General features: G+C 43.3%; 1 protein-coding gene across 1 annotated transcript in view; it reads left to right on the forward strand.

Moving 5' to 3' along the window:
- Positions 1-2,333: 2,333 nt before the first annotated feature.
- FADS6 (fatty acid desaturase 6) overlaps positions 2,334-22,057 on the forward strand; it is a 32,454-nt gene continuing 12,730 nt past the window's right edge. Inside the window, exons 1-3 of the mRNA XM_070739967.1 lie at positions 2,334-3,347; positions 13,395-13,561; positions 21,820-22,000. Of these exons, the coding sequence (XP_070596068.1) occupies positions 2,756-3,347; positions 13,395-13,561; positions 21,820-22,000 (940 nt within the window). The 5' untranslated portion in view covers positions 2,334-2,755. The remainder of the gene's footprint in view (positions 3,348-13,394; positions 13,562-21,819; positions 22,001-22,057) is intronic.

Genomic DNA, 22,057 nt, shown 5'->3' on the forward strand with positions numbered 1-22,057 from the left:
AAAATTTATCTTGCTAAGTGAGACATTTATTTATGAGAGCTTTGCCCCATTTTACAACCTTGGGAAAGAAATTAGTGAGAAAAACTTAAGTGAATATTGTAGGTATTGACCCTCGAAACAGGCTGGCAAGGAGCTCTGTTCTTTCCAAGGAGTTCTTTCCAAGGAGTTCAATTGAATTCAAGGAACGTTTTCAGGTCTTTGTTCCATCGCTTCATCTTCTTTGGAATCCCTTTTAAAAAGCCCCAGAAATTAATTATTTTCTAGTGTTTAGCTAAGGTGGGAAGTGGAAAAGCTTTGCTGTCATGCCAAGAGAACTGGAGAAAAGCATGACAATAGTTCATTGTTAGCTTCTTGTGAATTTCTGATCAATTTCTTGAAACTCCTGCTCAGAAAAATTGGACATGTCCCTTTCCTCTCCTGCCCTCCCTCCTTTTCTTGGGTATTGTTTGTTTCCTGAAATAAAGTGTCTGGCACTTGTAAACCAGCTGAAAATTTTCCTCTCTTCTTCATTTGCTGCCTTTAAAAACATGTCAGTTTCAATGGAAGTAACTGAAATACAGGATTATCCTCAACGGTACATTCTGCAACCGAGCCCAAAGTTTCTATTTCATAAGCAACACATTTGTTAAGCTGGTTTTGCCCCATTTTACAGCTTTTCTTGCCATGGTTGTTAAGTGAATCACTGCAGTTGTTGAGTTAGTCGGACGATTGTTAACTAAATATTAGCTTGTTTTGTCAGAAGTTTGCCAAGGGTGATAGCATGACCCTGCAACCGTCACAAATACGAACCATTTGCCAAATTTTGATCACACGACCAGAGGGATGCTGCAATGGTTGTTAAGTGTGAAAAATGGGCATAAGTCACCAAGTTTGGTGCCGCTGTAACTTTGAACCATCACCATGGGTGGGGTATTGCCTGGACTGGGGGGAGGGGATGCAGTGAAGTAGCAAAAATGGAGCCCCACCCCAGAGCACCCAATTTACACTGAAAGATGTTGAAAGAAAATGCAGGGCGTCCTACATAAACCACGCCCACAGTGTGGCAGTAAAAATTTTGGTAGCCTTTCACTGACCGTCACTCAATGAAACCATTGTAAGTCAAGGACTACCTGTATATAAAAATAATCCAGAATGCTTTCCAAAGCTGTAAAGGCCTGGCTTTTCCAGCAGGCATGGGGCCGTTGACTAGGTAACATAATACAACATAATACATCATTAAAATCTGGCCATAAATGATACATATGGTCTTATTGTGGGTTTTAAATGGTTTTTAAATGGTTTCTCTTTTTAGATGTCTGAATATTAATATTGTATGTCTTGTTCTTTTGGGTTGTGAGCTGCCCATAGGCCATAGGGAGTTGGGTGGCATACAAATAGAACTAGATAGATAGATAGATAGATAGATAGATAGATAGATAGATAGATAGATAGATAGACAGACAGACAGACAGACAGACAGACAGACAGACAGACAGACAGACAGACAGACAGACAGACAGATACGAGGGTCGGCCAGAAAGTAATGCACCAACACTCCCCCCTCTCAGCCTACAGTAAAGGCATAAATGAGAAACTTTAGATATACATTATCTGAATTGTCGGGAGTGCGTGGGTAAATTTTGCATTTCTTCAGACACATAGCGTAGCTGCAGCAGTGTTTCAAAATTGCGTTTGTAAGTGATGTATGTTACAAGCAGCGTGTCATCACTGAATTTCTCACTACAGAGAAAGAAACTGTTGGGAACATTCACATATGCTTATGTACAGTTTACAGAGAGTCTGCAGTCGACAGAAATACAGTTAGTCGCTGGGCACAGAGGGTGAGGCCATTAGAAGACGATGCCCAGGGCAGGAATGGCTTTGTGACCAGAACCAGGAGTGGTACTGACAAGGCATACATGACCTTGTGTCTCGCTGGAGGAAGGCCATAGAACGGGACGCAGATTATGTGGAAAAATAGGGAGTGTAGAAGAAACACCATTCTTTCTTGTGTGTAAGTTTCATTGTGTTCAATAAAAAATTGTTGAAGAAAAAAATGTGGTGCATTACTTTCTGTTAGATAGATGGATAGATGGATGGAAGGAAGGAAGGAAGGAAGGAAGGAAGGAAGGAAGGAAGGAAAGAAGGAAGGAAGGAAGGAAGGAAGGAAGGAAGGAAGGAAGGAAGGAAGGATGGATGGATGGAAGGATGGATGGATGGATAGGTAGATAGGTAGGTATAGATGATAGATGGATGGATGGATAGGCCAGGAACAGTCAGGACAAGGAGGCTAGGCGGCCGCTCTAGAGAGCCCCGGTGGCCCTTGAAGGCTGAGCGCCCCCTCCTGGACCTTCGTCTTCTTGCAGGCACAACTGCTTTGTACTCCCGGCGGAGGTGCCCTGGGCTGCAGCCAGAATCGCTCCGGTCGGAAGGCAGACGCCGTTCCAGATTAAAGAAAGCGGCGAACGGAGGCAGCGGGCGGGGCGGGGCTCGCTCCCAAAACGTCTAGCGTGGGACCCGGGGCTGCTCCTTTCGGGCTCGGGTAGACTCTGCTGGCTAAGCACTCGCGGAGCTGACAGCCTGGGCGAGCGAGTCTGACTTGCACGCTGTGGTGGAGGAGCCGCTGCCAAACACACAAACACATACACACACACACATACACACGCACGGACACACAGAGGCCACCCCCCTTTCTCCTCTGCCGCTGCCCTTCCCGGGACAGCCTCGCGCGCCCTCGCCTTCTGCGGACAGGCAGCGGGCGTCCTGACTGCGGGAGATGGAGCCCCGCTGGGGCGAGAAGGAGGAAGAGGAGGAGGTGGAGGAGGCGCCGCTGCCGAAGAAGCGGGACCCGGCGGGCGAGGTGGAGCGAGGGAAAGCCAAGCCGGCCGGGGAGGGAGCAGGTGCCGCGGACATCGCGGCGGTAGAAGGCGGCGGCGGCGGCGGCTCTCCCCTTGCAAGGCAGCCGGCGGAGGAGAGAATGCGGGAGGAAGGTGAGAGCAGCCGAGGGCGAGGGGATTCCTCGAACGACGCTGGTCGGCCACAACGGCCCAACGGCTGCAGCAAGGCAGCTGGACTGGAGGAGGAGGAGGAGGAGGAAGGCTCCGCAGAACAAGGCGCCGGGCCCACCCGAACTGACTCGGCCCTGGAGGAAGATGCCAGGATCTCTGCCCCGGGGCGAGAGGCGGTCATGTTCAAGAGGAGAGCCGGGGGAGATCTGCAGCCCGGCGGAGAGCCGAGGGGCTCCGAAGAAGCCCTGATGGGGGAGCTCTCCCAGATGGTCCACAAGGTGGTGAAGGGCAGCAGCTGGTGGGAGAGGCACGGCGTGGACGACACCATCATTGCCCTGAATCTCCTTAGTCTGCCCCTAGGTAAGGAAGGGGTCCCCCCATAGGAACATAGAAGAGTGGCAGAAAAGGACCTCATGGTCCATCTAATCTGCCCTTATACTATTTTCTGTATTTTATCTTAGGATGGATATATGTTTATCCCAGGCATGTTTAATTAAATTCATTCACTTCTGCTGGAAGTTTGTTCCAAGCATCTACTACTTTCAGTAAAATAATATTTTCTCAAGTTGCTTCTAATCTTTCCCCCAACTAACCTCAGATTGTGGCCCCTTGTTCTTGGGTTCACTTTCCTATTAAAAACACTTCTCTCCTGAATCTTATTTAAACCTTTAACCTATTTAAATGTTTCGATCGTGTCCCCCCTTTCCCTTCTGTCCTCCAGACTATACAGATTGAGTTCATGAAGTCTTTCCTGATAAGTTTTAACCTTAAGACCTTCCACCATTTTTGTCGCCCCATTTGCCCCTCTTGGGCGGGGGTGGGGGTGGGTGGGACAGCCCCCATTGTTCCACCTTGTTTTCTGTCCTATCCCTCGGGAAATCCACTCTGGCCTTGAAGCTGGCTGGTGGGTAAGTATCAAGTAAGTATCAATAGCACTTAGACTTATACAGTATACCGCTTCATAGTCAAATGATACAAATGATAGTATGGTAATTTGTAAATCATACAAATGATAGTATGGTGATTTGTATAAATAAAAACATTAAGAAAGTGATGATGAAAAGTAATGATAGAAGACAATAGAACAGCAGGACAGGGACGGTAGGCACAATGGTGCACTTATGCACGCCCCTTACAGACCTCTTAGAAAGGGGGAAAGGTCAATTGTAGATAGAATAAGGTTAAAGATTTTGGGGTTAGGAGTAGAAACCAAGAGTCAGGTAGAGCATTCTGCGCGTTGATTACTCTATTGCTGAAGTCGTATTTTTTGCAGTCTATTTTAAAACGGTTGACATTTAGTTTAAATCTATTATGTGCTCATGTGTTGCTGTGGTTGAAGGTGAAGTAGTCGCTAACTGGAAGGACATTTTGATATGTGATTTTATGAACTATTGTTAAGTCGGAATGGAGACGACGGAGTCGTAAGTTGTCTAATCAAAGAATTTCAAGTCTGGTGGAGTAAGGTATTTTGTTGCAGGAAAAGAACTCTTTTTGTGAAATATTTCTGGACTCTCTCAACTGTGTTGATGTCAGATATGCAATGTGGGCTCCATACAGGTGAGCTGTATTTTAGGATTGGTCTGGCAAATGTTTTGCAAGCTTTACAGCCCTCTCTAAGCGGTTTACAGAATCAGCATATCGCCCCCAACAATCTGGGCCATCATTTTACCCACCTCAAAAGGATGGAAGGCTGAGTCAACCTTGAGCCTGGTGAGTTTTGAACTGGTGAACTACAGCCAGCAGAAGCAGCTTGCAATATTGCACTGTAACCACTGCACCACCAAGGCTCAAGTGGGAGGCTGTCCCTTTTTGCCTAGAGAAGGGGAGAACCAAACGTCCCAGAGGGGTGTGTTTAAGGCAGGCTGCCTTGCAAGCAATCCCTAAAGCAGGGACTTCATCCACACTGAATAGGCAAAAGAACCTAGCTGCTTGATCCCGTTGGTGTCTTGTGTAGTAGATGATGTAACAGGGGAAACCACCGAGAAAAAAATAACATAGCACGTGGCAGCACCTTAAAAGACTTAACTGTGCTGCAGAAGTTGGTACAGAAAGGATCTCTGATTCAGGAGTGCGTAAGCAGGGAAATAGTGTTGAGTCTTAAGATCTGACAACACCCTTTGTTGCTTCTCCTAACCCACCCCCCCCACACCCAAGTTTTTTATTTTTATTTTATTTTTTGCAAACATATCAATGTCATTTCAAATTCCTCCAATTCGGGGGAGGAAAATAATAATAGCAGAGTTGCTCTTTTGGAAGCTAGGAAAGCACAGTGTGTAATTTCTGATGACTGATTAAGCATCTAGCAGTGAAATCTTGTCCTACTTAAAAGTTTCTTTGGAATGTCTGACTGCTCACCAAGAGACGGGCTAGATGAAATGGAAAATTTGTCTGATCCCGCAGACTACAGCAGCCCGCGGGATCAGCACCCCCCCTTTTTTTGGCACGCTGACAATTTTCATGTAGCAACATGACTTACTATTATCTGATGTGCAATAGTAAAAAAGGCTGTATCTACACACTTTTTTTTAAAAAAATGATCATAAGCACTGCTCTGGTGTTGTTATAATTGACAATGGAACATTGTTGTTAGCCCTGAGTCTACGGAGTCTATGGAGTCTACGGAGAGGGGCGGCATACAAATCTGATAAATAATAATATTTGAGTATTGCCCACAAGATCATATGCTGCAACGTCCTACCGGTCAATGACTACTTCAGCTTCAACCGCAACAACACAAGAGCACGCAGCAGATTCAAACTTAATACGAACCGCTCCAAACTTGACTGTAAAAAATATGATTTCAACAATCGAGTTATCGAAGCGTGGAACTCATTGCCGGACTCAATTGTGTCAACGCCTAACCCTCAACATTTCTCCCTTAGACTCTCCACGATTGACCTCTCCAGGTTCCTAAGAGGCCAGTAAGGGGCGTACATAAGTGCACTGGTGTGCCTTTCGTCCCCTGTCCAATTGTCTTTCCTTTCTCTCACTTATCATATATATTCTCTTTCTTTCATATATCACCTCCTCTAAGTTCACTTTACCCTTATATATATTACTACATGTCTATTTTTCTCCCTATGTATTTGTGTATTGGACGAATGAATGAATGAATGAATGAATGAATGAATGAATGAATGAATGAATGAATGAATAAGAGTCTTCAAGAGGTTGCCATTAATATGTGGTGGTACAATATATTAAGCAAGGATAATCATAGTGGGTGAACTTTTCTACGCTGGCATGAAACTGCATTACCTTGGCTTATCGTACTTATATCCGACAACCTTGTGAAACAGACTGGATTGAGAATGATTAGCTGGGTAGAGAGCGCCCAGTAAGCTCCGCAGCTGAGTGGGATTTGAACTTGGCTTCGACACCTTAACTATGACACCACCCTGGTGGCTTAAGAGTTGTTGTGCGTGACAACACTAAGGTGCTGCTTTCTAGAGTGAGACAGCAGAAAATAATGCCAGCTTAGGAAAGTTCTGACTGCATTTCCAACCCCTCCTCTGTCTTGGCATTGGCAATGGAACAGACCAGGTGTTTTATCCACACCAGAAGTAGGGAGGAGTGTGGAGTACTGGTAAATGGCTGTAGGCAAGCCTGCTGGGGTGATTCCCTGGACCTGGAGAACTGGAAACCAAAAAGCTTTTCTCCATTTCTCTCTCCTTCTTCTCTTGTTGCCTGGTGGGGAAAAGGGAAACAGCAAATATTTTTAGATTCCTCGTACAGGAAAGAAAGTAGAAGGAAAGTGCCCTGGTAAAGCTACCCATGGTGCTGGCAGAAAAGCTCCAGGGACTGATTTAATTTGCAAACGTTCACTCGGAGGCTCCTAACAGGTGTAGGGCTCCCTGCGGAAGCTGCCTCTGATTCTTTCTACCAAGGAGTTATGGCCACAACCCTATGAAGAAACTGTGGGTCATTTCACTGCTGTTCCATGATGAAACAGCTCATGGTTTCCTTGAAGATCTATTAGAACAGTGATGGTGAACCTATGGCACGGGTGCCACAGTTGGCACGCGGAGTCATATCTGCTGGCATGTAAGCGGTTGCGCTAGCTCAACTCCAATGTCTTGCACAGAGGCTCTGGAAGGGCATTTTTGGCTTGCAGAGAGCCTCCAGTGGTATGGGGGAGGGCATTTTACCCTCCCCCAGCTCCAGGAAAGCCTTTGGAGCTTGGAGTGGGCAAAACATGAACCTACTGGGCCCACCAGAAGTGGGGAAACAGGCCATTTCCTGTCCTCCAGAGGGTCTCCGGGGGGTGGGGGAGGCTGTTTTCACCCTCCCCAGGCTTTGAATTATGGGTGTGGGCACTCACGCATGCACAATAGTGTGCGCGCCTGCTCTTTCGGCACCTGAGAAAAAAAGGATTGCCATCACTGTGCTAAAAGATGTGCCACAGGGGTGGGCTCCTCCTGGTTCTAACCGGCTCTTTAAAATAGTTAGTAGTTCGGTAATGACATCACGGAGCCGGTTCTGTTGGTGTCTCCATGGGAGTTTTTTTGCTTCTGCACATGCGCAGAGGCTATGTTTTGATTGTTATGGGTGCATGCGTGCACAGCAAACCCACCCTTCATCTCATAGTCATATGAGAAGGGCTATTAGAACAGGCAGTGCTGTGAAGAAGTCAACACAGAACTTTCTTAGCCCTGCAGTGTTTCGTACAGATATCAAACGCTTTGTGGATGGACTGCTGGACATGTCTATGCTTAACATGAATCTGTGGTGCAAGTGGACCAGTGACATGTCAATCATGGATTCAGTGTGGATGTATCCAAATTGTGGAATCGGGATAGGATGTTCTTCAAACATGTCATTGGTTCCCTTTTGACACATGCCCTACATCCAAAACTCTGCTGGTTCCCTCTGGACTGATGTACTAAAAACTTCTGCTTTAGTGCTGGCTGTACTGAGCGATGGCAGGGAGTTGTACTGCGGAGAGCTCCCTGCAGGAAACTTCTGTGGAGGAAGGAGAATCAGGATCTTTTTAATGCCAAGATAGCTGGCCTCTCAAAGTGTCCTTCTTCTTTTCTGCATCCCGTCAGTTAGGAAGAGAAGTGGGAAACGTGGGTGTTTGGCTCAGCAGAAGATCTTGACAGCTGCACTGCCAAAAGGTAAATGACTCTGAAAACCAAAGGCTAGGGAAGGGACAATGGCCAATAAGAACAGGGTAGGTGCCTTTCCCTGAACTTTGCTTACCATTATTTGCTGACCATTTGGCTCTGCTTCTGCCAACCAAAGTATGAAAATACTGCTTTTACAGAGGGGCTAGGAATGAATGGATGCAGGCTTTGTGGGGGAGGACAATGTAATGCATTCCAGTTGAGAAATTGCGCATGGGCAGTGCTCAGCCCAGAGCAAGCAGGACTGTTCTGCCGGGCTCTCTGGTAGGAGCCTCCCGAAAATTCAAGGGTACAAATTTCAGACACACACACACATTTGAAAATTCAAAACAATGTTCTTTATCACAAAATTCAAAATAAACTAAGCACTCTTTTTGTATTGCAAAGAGCATTTGTCCCAAAACAACCGGGTAGTCTGTACAATTTCCCTTAAGCAGTTATTAAGTACTTAGCTAGCAGCTGTGAAGAAACTTCACACCGCTTCTTCTTCCAACACCCACATACTTTGCTCTGCCTTGGTTTCAAAGACATGAAAAATCAACAAAGTCAAGGCACGATTCCTTGAAGAACTGCGATCAGATACTCTTCCACAACGGCCAAACCCACACGCTGCTATTTGTAGCAGCAGCCCTAATTATTGGAGCCCCACCCAAACACAGGTGGCCTCTCTTATCTCCTGTAATATGTCCTTACTTGGTCTCTTCTACACATAATTCTGTGCTTGCGTGGGTCCAAGACGTCTTTATCCGAATCAATGGAAGATAATGGAGATTGACTGCCTGGGCTGTGTGCCAAGCCCCCCTCTTCCAAGTCACTCCCACCTTCTTCTTCGTCCGAGGAAACTAAACTCTGAACTGACTCTGTTGGCAATAACACAGGCCTGTGACATGTTGAAGTTTCCCCTGCATCCACCTCCACATTCCCTGGGGCAGGAGCTGGGCCAGAGCCAACCACAACACAGGACAGATAAGCCCTAAGCATCTTTGTGCTGTGGGAGTAGTACTATTGATCTAAGAGGATAGGTTGGGGATGATCAGTCACCAATTGCTTCAGAGTATTTTGCTGTACAGTCCTAAAGTTGGGGAAACTCTAAAATGTTTCTCTTTATATCAGGATGCAGGGAGGAAAAGCATGAAGGCATAGCTTCCTTAGTCAACCTTCCTAAGGGCAGATTTGAAATGCTTTTCTTTTCTGAAGTAGTCATGAAAACAGAATACCTAAAATGCATTTGATGGGGGCAAGCTGTCTCGGTGCATTATCCAGTAGCAACGCACCTGAATATTGTATATAGTAAAGGACAGCCTTCTTGAATCTGGTATCAGGCAGATATATTGGTTTGTAGCATTATTTGGTCATAGCCAACATAACCGAATGCCATGCTGATAGGAATGATATGCATGTGGTTCAATTTATATGGAAGGCATGAGGGTAGGGAAGGTGAAACCGAGAACCCCAAACAATTACTGTACAGTGGTACCTCTACCTACAAACACCTGTACTTACGAACTTTTCTAGATAAGAACCGGGTGTTCACATTTTTTTTGCCTCTTCTCAAGAACCATTTTTCACTTACAAACCTGAACCTCCGAAACTGTAACCGGAAAAGGCAGGGAGAAGCCTCCATGGGGCTCTCTAGGAATCTCCTGGGGGGGAGGGGGGAAACAGGGCCAGAAAAGGCAGGGAGAAGCCTTGTGGGGCCTCTCTAGGAATTTCCTGGGAGGAAACAGGGCCAGAAATGGGGGGGAGAAGCCTCGTGGGGCCTCTCTAGGAATTTCCTGGGAGGAAACAGGGCCAGAAAAGGCAGGGAGAAGCCTCCGTGGAGCCTCTCTAGGAATCTCCTGGGATGAAACAGGGCCAGAAAAGGTAGGAAGAAGCCTCCGTGGGGCCTCTCTAGGAATCTCCTGGGAGGAAACAGGGCTTCCACCCTCACTGTGGTTTCCCCAATTGCACAAGTTATTTGCTTTTACAATGATTATGGGAAAAATTGCTTCTTCTTACAAACTTTTCTACTTAAGAACCTGGTCACAGAATGAATTAAGTTCATAAGTAGATGTACCACTGTATATCAATGAAATTAAAACTATTCTTTTGGGACAGCCTCTGGAATAAAGTTATTTTTTCTTTATCTTTTTTGTGGCAAATTACTCAGATTTAGTAGGAGGGCCCCAGTTCTGATTCAGGCTATCCTTTCATGTATCTCCATTGGAGATCTTGGGTTACCACAGTCTTTTGGCTTTCCAAAAAAATGTTTATTTCAAAGACAAAGAACCATAACATAATGCAATAAATTCCTCGAAGAAAGGGCAGGGCAACATATACATGCTAGATTCTCCTTTCTTTTGAGATAAAAAGTGGCTTTCTCTGAGTGTATCTTATATGATTCATTTGATACATGATGAAGAGGTTGACAACTAAGGAGAAGTGTGGCTGTTTAATAAAATGCTTTGTAATTATAAATATAGCAACATTATGCTATGCTGCAAGGTGAACCTTGGTACTTCAATTATTCCTAGGCTGGACAAATATCCATTGAGACTATTAATAGGACAAGGTGCCTGCTTATGCTGTTAATGGATTATTCCAAGTAACATTGAGATAATCATAGTGATTGCAAGTCATGCCCTGCAGCTATATACTATTTTTGTATTTAAGGTATCAAGTTAATGCTTTCAAATATCAGATTACCAGATGTGATAGCAGATCTGTAAGAGGCTGAAATATGAAATCATCACTGTCACGTCATATCATCTGCTTTCATCCTAGAAAATGACAATGCCATCTTATCTCAAGGAATGGTCTTGCACAGACCAAGTCATACTGAATGTTCTTTAAATTGAGGGTTCAGCCAAAGTAAATGCCTCATAGTGCCCACTAAAATGGGCAAAATTTGAAAACACTTTGAAAAGTGTTCGGAAACTTCCTAGATCGTGCAGAATGCAGCTGCAAGAGCAATCATGGGCTTTCCCAAATATGCCCATGTTACACCAAAACTCCGCAGTCTGCATTGGTTGCCGATCAGTTTCCAGTCACAATTCAAAGTGTTGGTTATGACCTATAAAGTCCTTCATGGCACTGGACCAAATTATCTCAGGGCCCGCCTTCTGCTGCACGAATCCCAGCGACCAGTTAGGTCCCACAGAGTGGGTCTTCTCCGGGTCCCGTCAACTAAACAATGTCGCTTGGCGGGACCCAGGGGGAGAGCCTTCTCTGTGGCGGCCCCGGCCCTCTGGAACCAACTCCCCCCAGAGATTAGAATTGCCCCCACCCTCCTCGCCTTTCGTAAGCTTCTTAAAACCCACCTCTGCCGCCAGGCATGGGGGAACTGAGATACTCTTTCCCCCTAGGCCTTTACAATTTTATGCATGGTATGTCTGTATGTATGTTTGGTTTTATAATAAGGGTTTTTAACTGTTTTAATATTGGATTGTTATACGCTGTTTTTATTACTGTTGTTAGCCACCCCGAGTCTACGGAGAGGGGTGGCATACAAATGCAATAAATAAATAAATAAATAATAAATAAAATTGGGTCTTTAGTTACCGATATATATTTTAGAGATTGTTTAGCAAGGGTAATTACAACTGGAAAAGGGATATTAAATTAGAGATTATCATACTGCAGCCTTTTAAATTTCTGCCCTGCCTTTCAAATATGATTTGTGCTTCAAATCGAATGGGGCTGCAATTCCTGGCAAATCCATCAGTTCTGGGACTTAACCTGAAATGCCCTGCTGGATCTTCCAAAAAACAGGAATATGCGTAAAACATACAATTAGGCAATCCTTAAAGCATTACACTTTGTTGAATTGTAAATAGCAAGCCTATCTCATGAGTATCTATCTATAGACAACTGACTAAAGAATAGAAAACCAATAATAAGAATAAATGGACATTTTTCACAATGAAGAGATGTAACTAGCAGGGACTCCAAGGCTCTGTTCTAGGACTGGTGCTTTTAAACTTATTTGTAAATAATCTCAAATGACTGGTGGAATAGCCGACACAGCTTGACACCAAATTGTTCAAATTGGTAAAAGCAATGAAGGGCTGTAAACAATTCCAAAAGGATCACTGCACCAATGAGCATCAAATGTCAGATGTTATTCTGTGTGAGCAAGTGTAAAGTGATGTACGTTGCCCCCTAAAACCTAACTATTCCTACAAACATATGTGTTCAGAACTAGCAGTGATAAAGAAAAGGAAATTGGAATAATGATAAACAGTTCAATGAAAATGTTGACACAGGGTCAACATCTGCTATAAAAAAGGGCAACAGCATCATAGAGATAATAAGAAATGAGTTGCCAATATTGTAATGCCCACATCTAGAACATGGGTGTCAAATTCAGATTATTTATGGGACTGCCTTACACTTCCCAGAGACTGGTTAGATCCCACAGGGTTGGCCTCCTGTGGGTCCCATCGCCCAAAAAGTGCCATTTGGTGGGACTATGGGGGAGGGCCTTTGGCTCTCTGGAACCAACTACCTCTGGAGACCCTTAAAAACTTGGCTTTGCCAGCAGGTTTGGGGACTGTAAACGATAACATCTAGCTCCAGCCCAGAAATATGAATGTTTTTTATTAAGGGGATTTTATACGTCCAGTTAAGGTGAACTCACCTTCATTGGACATCTTCAAACAGAGACTGGACAGTCATCTTTCTGGGATGGTTTAATGAATCCTGCATTGAGCAGGGGGTTGGACTCAATGACCCTGGAGGTCCCTTCCAACTTTATGATTCTATGATTCTATACTCTTTTTATATATATTTTTACAGATTGTACACTGCCCAGAGTCTGAAAGGAGTTGGGCGGCTCACTAATTCATAAATTAAATTAAATTAAATTAAATTAAACTCAAGGCCCACAGGCTGAATCCAGCCTGCGGGGTGCTTAAATCTGGCCCTCAAGGTCAGCCTGGAAATATCACAGTATCGGCCATTCATTACTAACAAGATGTGGTGTTTGCTACCAGATTGGTTGGCTTCAAAAAAAAAGGGGGTTGGACCAATTCATAGAAGACATGGAGATTATCCTGGGTGGCAGTGTGGCTGTCTCTGAAGGTCTCTACTGTGGATGGGCTTCCTTGCTTGGTTGGCCATTCCATGAACAGACCTCTGGATGAGCTAGCCAGAGATCTCATCCAGAAGGACACTACGTATGTTCTCATGTAGCTTTGAACTGAACCTAGTTATCAAATTATATTTGTAAAGACTGTCATGGAAGATGATAAATGACTGCATATATCTGTAAAGAGTCTAAGTGCTTCTTTTCTATTTGCAGGATTCCTGCTTCTCCGTTCCAGTAACCCTTTTGTGTTCCTGGTGGGCATTGCTGTCCTGGGTGTGGCCCATCATACCCTCGCTGTGAAGGCCAGCCACTTGGCTAGTCACAATGCTCTGGTGGAATCCAAATCATGGAGCAAATTATGGAGCATATTCTTCATTGAGGTTTGTTTTTAGCTAATCCCGTTCTCTGAGAGATAGAAAGCAGGGCAAGACTTCTGTAGATATTGGTCCAAAATGAAAAATGGACACAACCTGCATAAATTACATTAGTTAAACCATATGCATTTATTTCATTTGCTGGATACACTGCTAGAATTATACAATTTAAGAGAGTTTATGGTCATATTTAATAAGAAAACAAACACAGTTATTTTGAAACATGCCCGTCCTGATTTTCAAGTTTCAAGACAGCCTACAATCAATGTTTCACTGTAAAATTACTTGGAAATGCTTGGGGATATTGCCAGATTCATAAAATCCAATGTACAGATTATTTTTTTTCTTAAGTATTGTGGGAGAAAACAACTAGCCTAATGCTACATTGATTCATTGCTTGTATGAATGCAGTAACGATGAAGTAATAATACCATCAACTAAATTAATTGTGGCTACTTATAATTAAAGAGATGATAGCAGTTGCCAAATAGATTAAATCTGCAATCTGGGTCATTTAAAAAAGCATGTTATTTATATTGTGCACCTGATGTTGATACTGTCGATACTCCATAAATACACAGTTGTTATTTGGACATAGTGTTTTAGGAACGAAGGAGTTCTTTCCACATTATTTAACTAATTAAATATGTCAGTTATGCTAAATCAGTAAACAGAAGCCTTACGTTAGGTCTACTAAAGTTTTCGTTCCCTCTTTATTGGATCTTGATGGATAATTGCATTAATATATTTGAAAATCCTTTCCTCCTTCCTGTTGTTAGGTCATAGAAAGTAATAACATTAGTGCCACAATTGGCAAAAATCAGCTCTGTTGTGTTTCTGCAAGTTAGTAGAACTGGGAATATTTAATGGGTTTTAATGCTATTTGCAATTAAGTGTAGGAAGTTGTGTTGCACATCACAGTAAAATGGAACTAAAATTGGCATTGTTCTGTACCACTGAAGGGCAGATGGTTGGAACAGCTTGAAATAAATCAATAGCTCTAGTCAACAATCAATCATCTATTTCCTTCTCAGCAGCATTCCAAGGAAGTCAATAATATTTTTTTTGCATGTAGTTTATAATTTAATTTTTATTCTTTTCCAAAAAGGATGAGTGGGAAATAGCCAGCATACATGCCCCAAGAACAGAATGAGACAACTGACCACGGTCAACTGGCTACAGCTAACTTGCTGTGGAACAATTCAATATATATGTATGTATGTACAGTAGTCCCTCACCTATCACTGGTGTTACGTTCCAGACCCGGCCGCAATAGGTGAAATCCGCGATGGGGAATTTCTTCTCCTTCCCAGCTCTTTCTACAACCCCAAGCACACCGCCGCCGCTGCCAACCAGTAAGCGCGCCTCCAAAGACTGCCTTCTCGGCACTGGCAAGGCGGGTTGAACGAGGGGACGGGCCTCCACCGGAGCTCAGTCCCCGCCCCGCTCATCGTTCGCCCAGCCGCGGGCTGGTTGGCTTGTCCTGTATCTGTGCCAACGCTGACTTTAAAACCCGCGATGAAGTGAAGCCGTGGTGGGTGAAGCGCGATATAGCGAGGGACTACTGTATGTATGTATGTATGTATGTATGTATGTATGTATGTATATGTACACACACACATACATACAATAGCACATCCTAGATCTGAATGAATGAAATATTCTCATTGAATACTTTGTTCTGTACAAAGTTGAATGTACACAACAGTAGGTGAAATTGAGTGTTGGAGAGGGGCGGCATCCAAATCCAATCAATCAATCAAACAAACAAATAAATAAATCAGTGTTGCGGCATACAAATCTAATAAATTATTATTATTATTATTATTATTATTATTATTGTTGTTGTTGTTGTTGTTGATTTACTTGGAGTCATATTGTGTTGTTTAAGTGTTCCCATTATTTTTTTGAGCAGTATAGTTTTCAATTAGGTTTGGTTCACAAACTGTTATGGCTCATATAATTAAAACTAATTATCTATAATTATTTCTTACAAGTATGTAGGGCTGTCCAAAAAAGGTGACCCAACCTTTGCCACACAATAAATCCATATCTAAAGATTATTTGATAGAAGTAAATTAGATTGTACAAGTTCTTAACAGTTCTTTCTGTTAACCTCATTCCTTTTACTCTATATAAGTTGGGTAGGAATTCTTGAAGTAATTCATGGGGGAAGGCTGGAAATGTTTCTAAGTAATTGTCCATAAGCCCAGTTCTATAATTGCATACAAGACCATGTGTCCTTTATATGGGTTTACGTTTTCTACTCAAACAATACAGTTTGGTGTACAGCAGTGATTAAGGCATCATAAGTTATATTGTGTTGTTTAAGTGTTCCCTTTATTTTTTTGAGCAGTGTGTGTGTATAAATTTTCATCATTCACCTTTCAATTTTGTCCCTCCTTTAGCACTCTTTTTTAAAGGATTCTATTGCACTACTTTTTTCATGTTAGTGTAACTCTTGTCCCAGGACAAGTTGGCTCGTAGCAAGTTGGCTACAGTGAGTTGACAGTGTTGAGTCAGTGTGGCGAGTTGGCTATGACAAGTTGTAGACAACCCCCCCCCCAAATAACAGCATTTCTTGGGGGGGGAAACAAACCACAGATTCATTGAACTGAGTGCACCTGAAATGTCGGAGACTATTTATACCTGATCCCCTGATTCATTTTAGAAAGCTCATTTATCGACATAGGTGAAGTGCTTTTGATTCTGTATCATAAGCAGAGAAGAAGATATTTCTGGTCACAATTAGTACAACTGGGTGACCTTCAGGGAACCAAAAATACTTTAGTGCTTATTTTATATTTCCAAACTTCTTTTATTATGGATTAATATGGATGCATTAAATGCATATATTCCAACATATGTTAAGTCTGCAATACACAAAGAGGGGCGGCGTACAAATCCAATAGATAGATAGATAGATAGATAGATAGATAGATAGATAGATAGATAGATAGATAGATAGATAGATAGATAGATAAATAAATAAAAGAAAGAGCAACTTAGAACACAGGTAACCAACCTGTGGTCCACGGACCACTGGTAGTCCGTGAGAAAGTTTTGGTGGTCCACTGAGAAATCTTAGCTCCTGGGCTGGATGTGGCCGAGAACAATTAATCCCGCCCGTGGATGGGAACACAAGGCTGCACCATCCAACATCAACCCGCTCACATGCCAGCCCCTCTTAAGGCTGAGCACCATCTTGAGTATAGTGGTACAAGCCACACAAGCTGGAACAGGAAGGTAAGACCAAGAACTCGCCACACTAGGCCGAACAGCTGCAGGGGGCGGGGGACGGTTCAGCTGCCTTTTGGGCCGACACCTCTTCTTTTGTGAGGCCTCCAGGTGGGGGGCCCAAGGGAAAGCGCCTGCTAGATTGGTCCCCGTTTCAGCGAGCGCTCCTCGAGAGACGAGTTTGCAGGGGGATGAGCTAGAGTCTGCAATGGACAGTGCCCCCTGGTGGTGGAGGAGCTGCAGCAGGCCAGTCCTATGAGTGTGACTACTACAGCTCTGGAATATGGGACCAGCTGAGGTGGGGCTGGAAATCTCTGCCCTGCAGTGGCACTTGGAACGGAATACTGACGCAGTTGCGATGGTGGTGCTGCTCAAGTGGGCCCAAGTGGGAGTTGTGATGGCTGGAAGCTGCAGGAGCAAAGTGCTGTTTGCATTTGTGTGGCATCAGCATTCCGGGGTGGCGCAGTAGGTGGAGTGCTGTACTGCAGGCCACTAAAGCTGACTAAAGCCACTAAAGGTCAGCGGTTCAAATCTCATCACCGGCTCAAGGTTGACTCAGCCTTCCATCCTTCCGAGGTGGGTAAAATGAGGACCCAGATTGTGGGGGCAATAGGCTGGCTCTGTTAAAATGTGCTATTGCTAACATGTTGTAAGCCGCCCTGAGTCTAAGGAGAAGGGTGGCATAAAAAAAAAATCGAATAAATAATTAAATAAAAATAAATTCCACCTCGGTATATTTTTCACCAGCTGCTGGCGCAAGGCAGCCCTCGTCTCCTGCCGCTTTGGACTGAGAGTAGTAAATTGCATCCGGTCTGGGGAGCAGCCAGATTTTACAGTCCACTGCAGATGCTAACTCACCCCCCCTGCAACCTTGCCTTTTGAGAAGTGCTCGCTGATGTAGTACAGGAAACTTCGGCCAGGCTCCTCGAGAGATGGGCCAGTCCCATATTCCAGAGCTGTGGTAGTCATAGGACTGGCTCTTTGGCCATCCTGGAGCACTTTCTCCATCTGGGTGCAGGAAAAGGAAAAGAAAAGAACAGGAAAGAGAAGGAAAGGAAAGAGGAAAGAAATGAGAAAAGAAAGAAGGAAAGAAGAGGAAAGGAAAGAGAAAGGAAAAATAAGGAAAGAAGCAAAAGAAAGAAGAGAAAAGAAGGAAAGGAAAGGAAGAAGGGGAGATAAAGAAAGAAAAGGAAAGGGGGAAAGGGGCCACAGCTACAGCTCTGGAATATGGGACTGACTTTCCTAACAACATCAGCAAGCCACTGTCAAATAAGCTTCAATTATTTTGTAATCATTACACTAACTTTGATAATTTTGTTACAATTAAACAACCTCTAAGGATTTTGTTATGATTAAATAAGAATTTACAATTTTCTAATAATGAAATAAGCATTTATAATTTTGTTACATTAAATAGGTGCATTTCATAGTAATAAAATGGAAATTCTCTAATCATTATTTTACAAATATATTTATCTTTAAAAAAAATCATATTAGTGGATTTAAAATTATGAATTAGGGCCAGTGAGATTTAAAATTAGGAATTTGGTGGTCCATGGGATTTAAAATTGTGACTTTGCTGATCCCTGAGGTCCAAAGGTCTGGGGACGCCTGCATTAAACAACACAATTCACTTAACAAGTGTAGTGATTAATTAACTGTAATTAAAAGGTTGTAAAATCAATGGGACTCATTCAACCACCTTGCTTATCAGTAGAAATTCTGGTCTCAATTTGTGGTTATAAGTCAAGGATTATCTTATTAGCAAGGTAAGCATTCTGGCAGTGATTTTATGTTTGAATTTCACAGAATTGTAGAGTTGGGAGGGGCTCTTTTGGCCCTCAAGTCCAATCTCCTACTTAATGTAGGAATCCAAATTAAAGCATCCTGGACAGATGGCTCTGTCTGCAGTCTCTACTTGAGCACATAGAGTGAAGGCAGCCAACACCTCTCTGCATGATTGGTTCCATTTTCGATTTGCTCTTACTGCTTCTGTAACATTTAATCGCAATCTGTAGTGTTAACGCCCTTATTTTGTGTCTCGCAATATGGAGTGAGAGAGAACAAGCCTTGACCTACTTCGATCGGACATACTTGTGGATATCTAAAAAGCATTATCTTGCATTTGTCTTTTCCTAAGACTAAGCAAACCCAACCACATAAAGCTACGTTTGAGCCTTCTTTTTATCCACACATTTACTAAATCTACTTTGAATGCTGTTAACGTGTGGTGCCCAGAACTAGATACAGAATTCTAAATGAGATCTGTGCAAACTAGAATATGGTGCAACTATTGATTGATTGATTGGATTTATATGCCACTCCTCTCCGAGGAATTACTGTACATATCATGATTTCTAGATTCTAGCTTAGAACTACGTCGCCTAAAACACGATCTAAGTATTGCCCACAAGATCATATGCTGCAACGTTCTACCTGTCAATGACTACTTCAGCTTCAATCGCAACAACACAAGAGCACACAACAGATTCAAACTTAATATTAACCGCTCCAAACTTGACTGTAAAACATATGACTTCAGCAACCGAGTTGTCGAAGCATGGAACTCATTACCTGACTCAGTAGTGTCAACCCCTAACCCCCAACATTTTCCCCTTAGACTATCCATGATTGACCTCTCCAGGTTCCTTAGAGGTCAGTATGGGGCGTGCATAAGTGCACCAGTGTGCCTTCCGTCCCCTGTCCAATTGTCTCTCATTATCTCATTTATCTTTTCTTCATTTCAAATATGTTCACCTATACTTTTATATCTTTTCTTCTATTCTTTTCTTTATTTATATTACTACATATCTATTCTCTTCAATGTGTGTTATGTATTGGACTGACTGACTAACTAACTAACTAACTAACTAACTAACTAACTAACTAACTAACTAACTAACTAACTAACTAACTAAATAAATAAATAAATAAATAAATAAATAATATTTCTAGTTATACTTCCCTTCAGTTCCCAGCTACTTTGTAGAAACTGTATCAGAATATCTAGAGCAGTGGGGTCAAATTCACACCGTCACATTGGGGTCATGTGACATAGCAAGACTTTGTTCCCCTTCACTAAACCAGGCATGGGTGTGGTCGGCATGTGACCCATCCGGCTCATGTACTGGGAGTTTGACAGCCCTCATCTACAGAATAACAAGTTGAATACTTCTGTGATGTAAATATGATTTATGTATAAATAGCTGATGACCTGGCACTGTCGGGTATTTTTTCATCCTAATCTCCCCCACCTCGCTTGCATGTGTGCATGAGCCCCCTCTGTTGGTCATTTTGAGAAATCCTTTCTTAGTGAGCACTTAGAAGCCAAGAGGAATACAGTGTTCCCTCGATTTTCGCGGGTTCAAAGTTCGCGAAAAGTCTATACCACGGTTTTTCAAAAATATTAATTAAAAAACACTTTGTGTTTTTCCCCCCTATACCACAGTTTTTCCCGCCCGATGATGTCATATGTCATCGCCAAACCTTTGTTCACCTTTAATAAATATTTTTTAAAATAAACTTTAATAAATAACCCTGGTGAGTAATAATCTAAATGGTTGCTAAGGGAATGGGAAATTGCAATTTACGGGTTTAAAGTGTTAAGGGAAGGCTTGTGATACTGTTCATAGCTAAAAATAGTGTATTTACTTCCGCATCTCTACTTCGTGGAAATTTGACTTTCGCGGGCAGTCTCAGAACGCATCCCTCGCGAAAATCGAGGGAACACTATACATGGCAAATTTCAAGTTTGTAGGCTTTATGGTTCTGGAGATTTTGTGATTACGGCGGGAATGGTTTTTGCTTTTATATATGTAGATTGGATGACATAGGTCAGTGATGATAAACCTTTTTTCCCTCGGGTACCGAAAGAGCATGCGTGCATGATATCGCACATGTACGAATGCCCACACCCATAATTCACTGCCTGGGGAGGACAAAAACAGTTTCCCCCACCCCCCAGAGGTGCTCCGGAGGCCGAAAATAGCCTGTTTCCCAACTTCTGGTGGGCCCAGTAGGTTTGTGTTTTACCCTCCCCAGGCTCCAAAGGCTTCCCCAGAGCCGGGGGAGGGTATAAACGCTCTCCCCCCCGGAAGCTCTCTGGAAGCCAAAAACACCCTCCCAGAGCCTCTGTGCGAGCCAAAAATCAGCTGACCGGCACACACATGCCCGTGGGAGCTGAGCTAGGGCAACGGTTCACGTGCTAGCAGATATGGCTCCATGTGCCACCTGTGGCACCCATGCCATAGGTTCGCCATCACTGACATAGGCTGACTAAATGTCTCCACTGGTACATTATGGACTCCTGAAGGTGACTATAGTGAAACCGCTTAACCTATCATATATCTGTTTAAAACAAATGACTGTTTGATTTAAATGATTTGAAGGTTTCTGCTGTCACCAACATTGCTTTAAATCTTCCACACTCTTAACAAGCAGCAACCAAATTTAGGAGGGCAACTTTAAAGATCTTCATTTGTTATGATCTTCTATATAGATTTCTTAAGTGTGGTTCCTTCCAGCTACCATGTTTTGGAATGCAATTCTGATTGTTGAGTATTATGCAGGAGTTCATCATTTGTGAATGATTAGCTATAGTCTAACACATTTGCTGGGTATCATAGACCCACCATACACATACAAGGGTAATTGCAGTGTCATTCATTCATTCATTCATTCATTCATTCATTCATTCATTCATTCATTCATTCATTCATTCATTCATTCATTCATTCATGATGTTACTGTGGCCACCCAACTCACAGTTGCCATTCTGGGCAACTTGCAAAGGATTTATCTGCGAGACCGCCTTCTACCGCATGAATCCCAGCGGCCGGTTAGGTCCCACAGAGTTGGCCTTCTCCGGGCCCCGTCGACTAAACAATGTCATCTGGTGGGTCCCAGGGGAAAAGCCTTTTTGTGAATGATTAGCTATAGTCTAACACATTTGCTGGGTATCATAGACATACCATACACATACAAGGGTAATTGCAGTGTTCTTTATTTACCATTTCTTTCTGTCCTAGGTTTGCTCCGCTTTCACAGCAGAACGAGGGTCCTACAACCATGTCAAAATGCACCATGCTTATACAAATGTCATTGGCCTTGGGGACTCCAGTACATGGAAGATTCCTTTCCTGAACCGTTACGTTTATCTGTTCATTGCCCCGATGGCTGTACCTGTCGTCACTCCTTTAGTAGCCATTGGTATGTCACTGTCCTTCAAATCCCCCTACTAACGAACATACCCTCATCTTCATTGGT

Source organism: Erythrolamprus reginae, chromosome 2 (genome assembly GCF_031021105.1).
Source record: "Erythrolamprus reginae isolate rEryReg1 chromosome 2, rEryReg1.hap1, whole genome shotgun sequence".
In the NCBI taxonomy this organism is placed as follows: domain Eukaryota; kingdom Metazoa; phylum Chordata; class Lepidosauria; order Squamata; family Dipsadidae; genus Erythrolamprus; species Erythrolamprus reginae.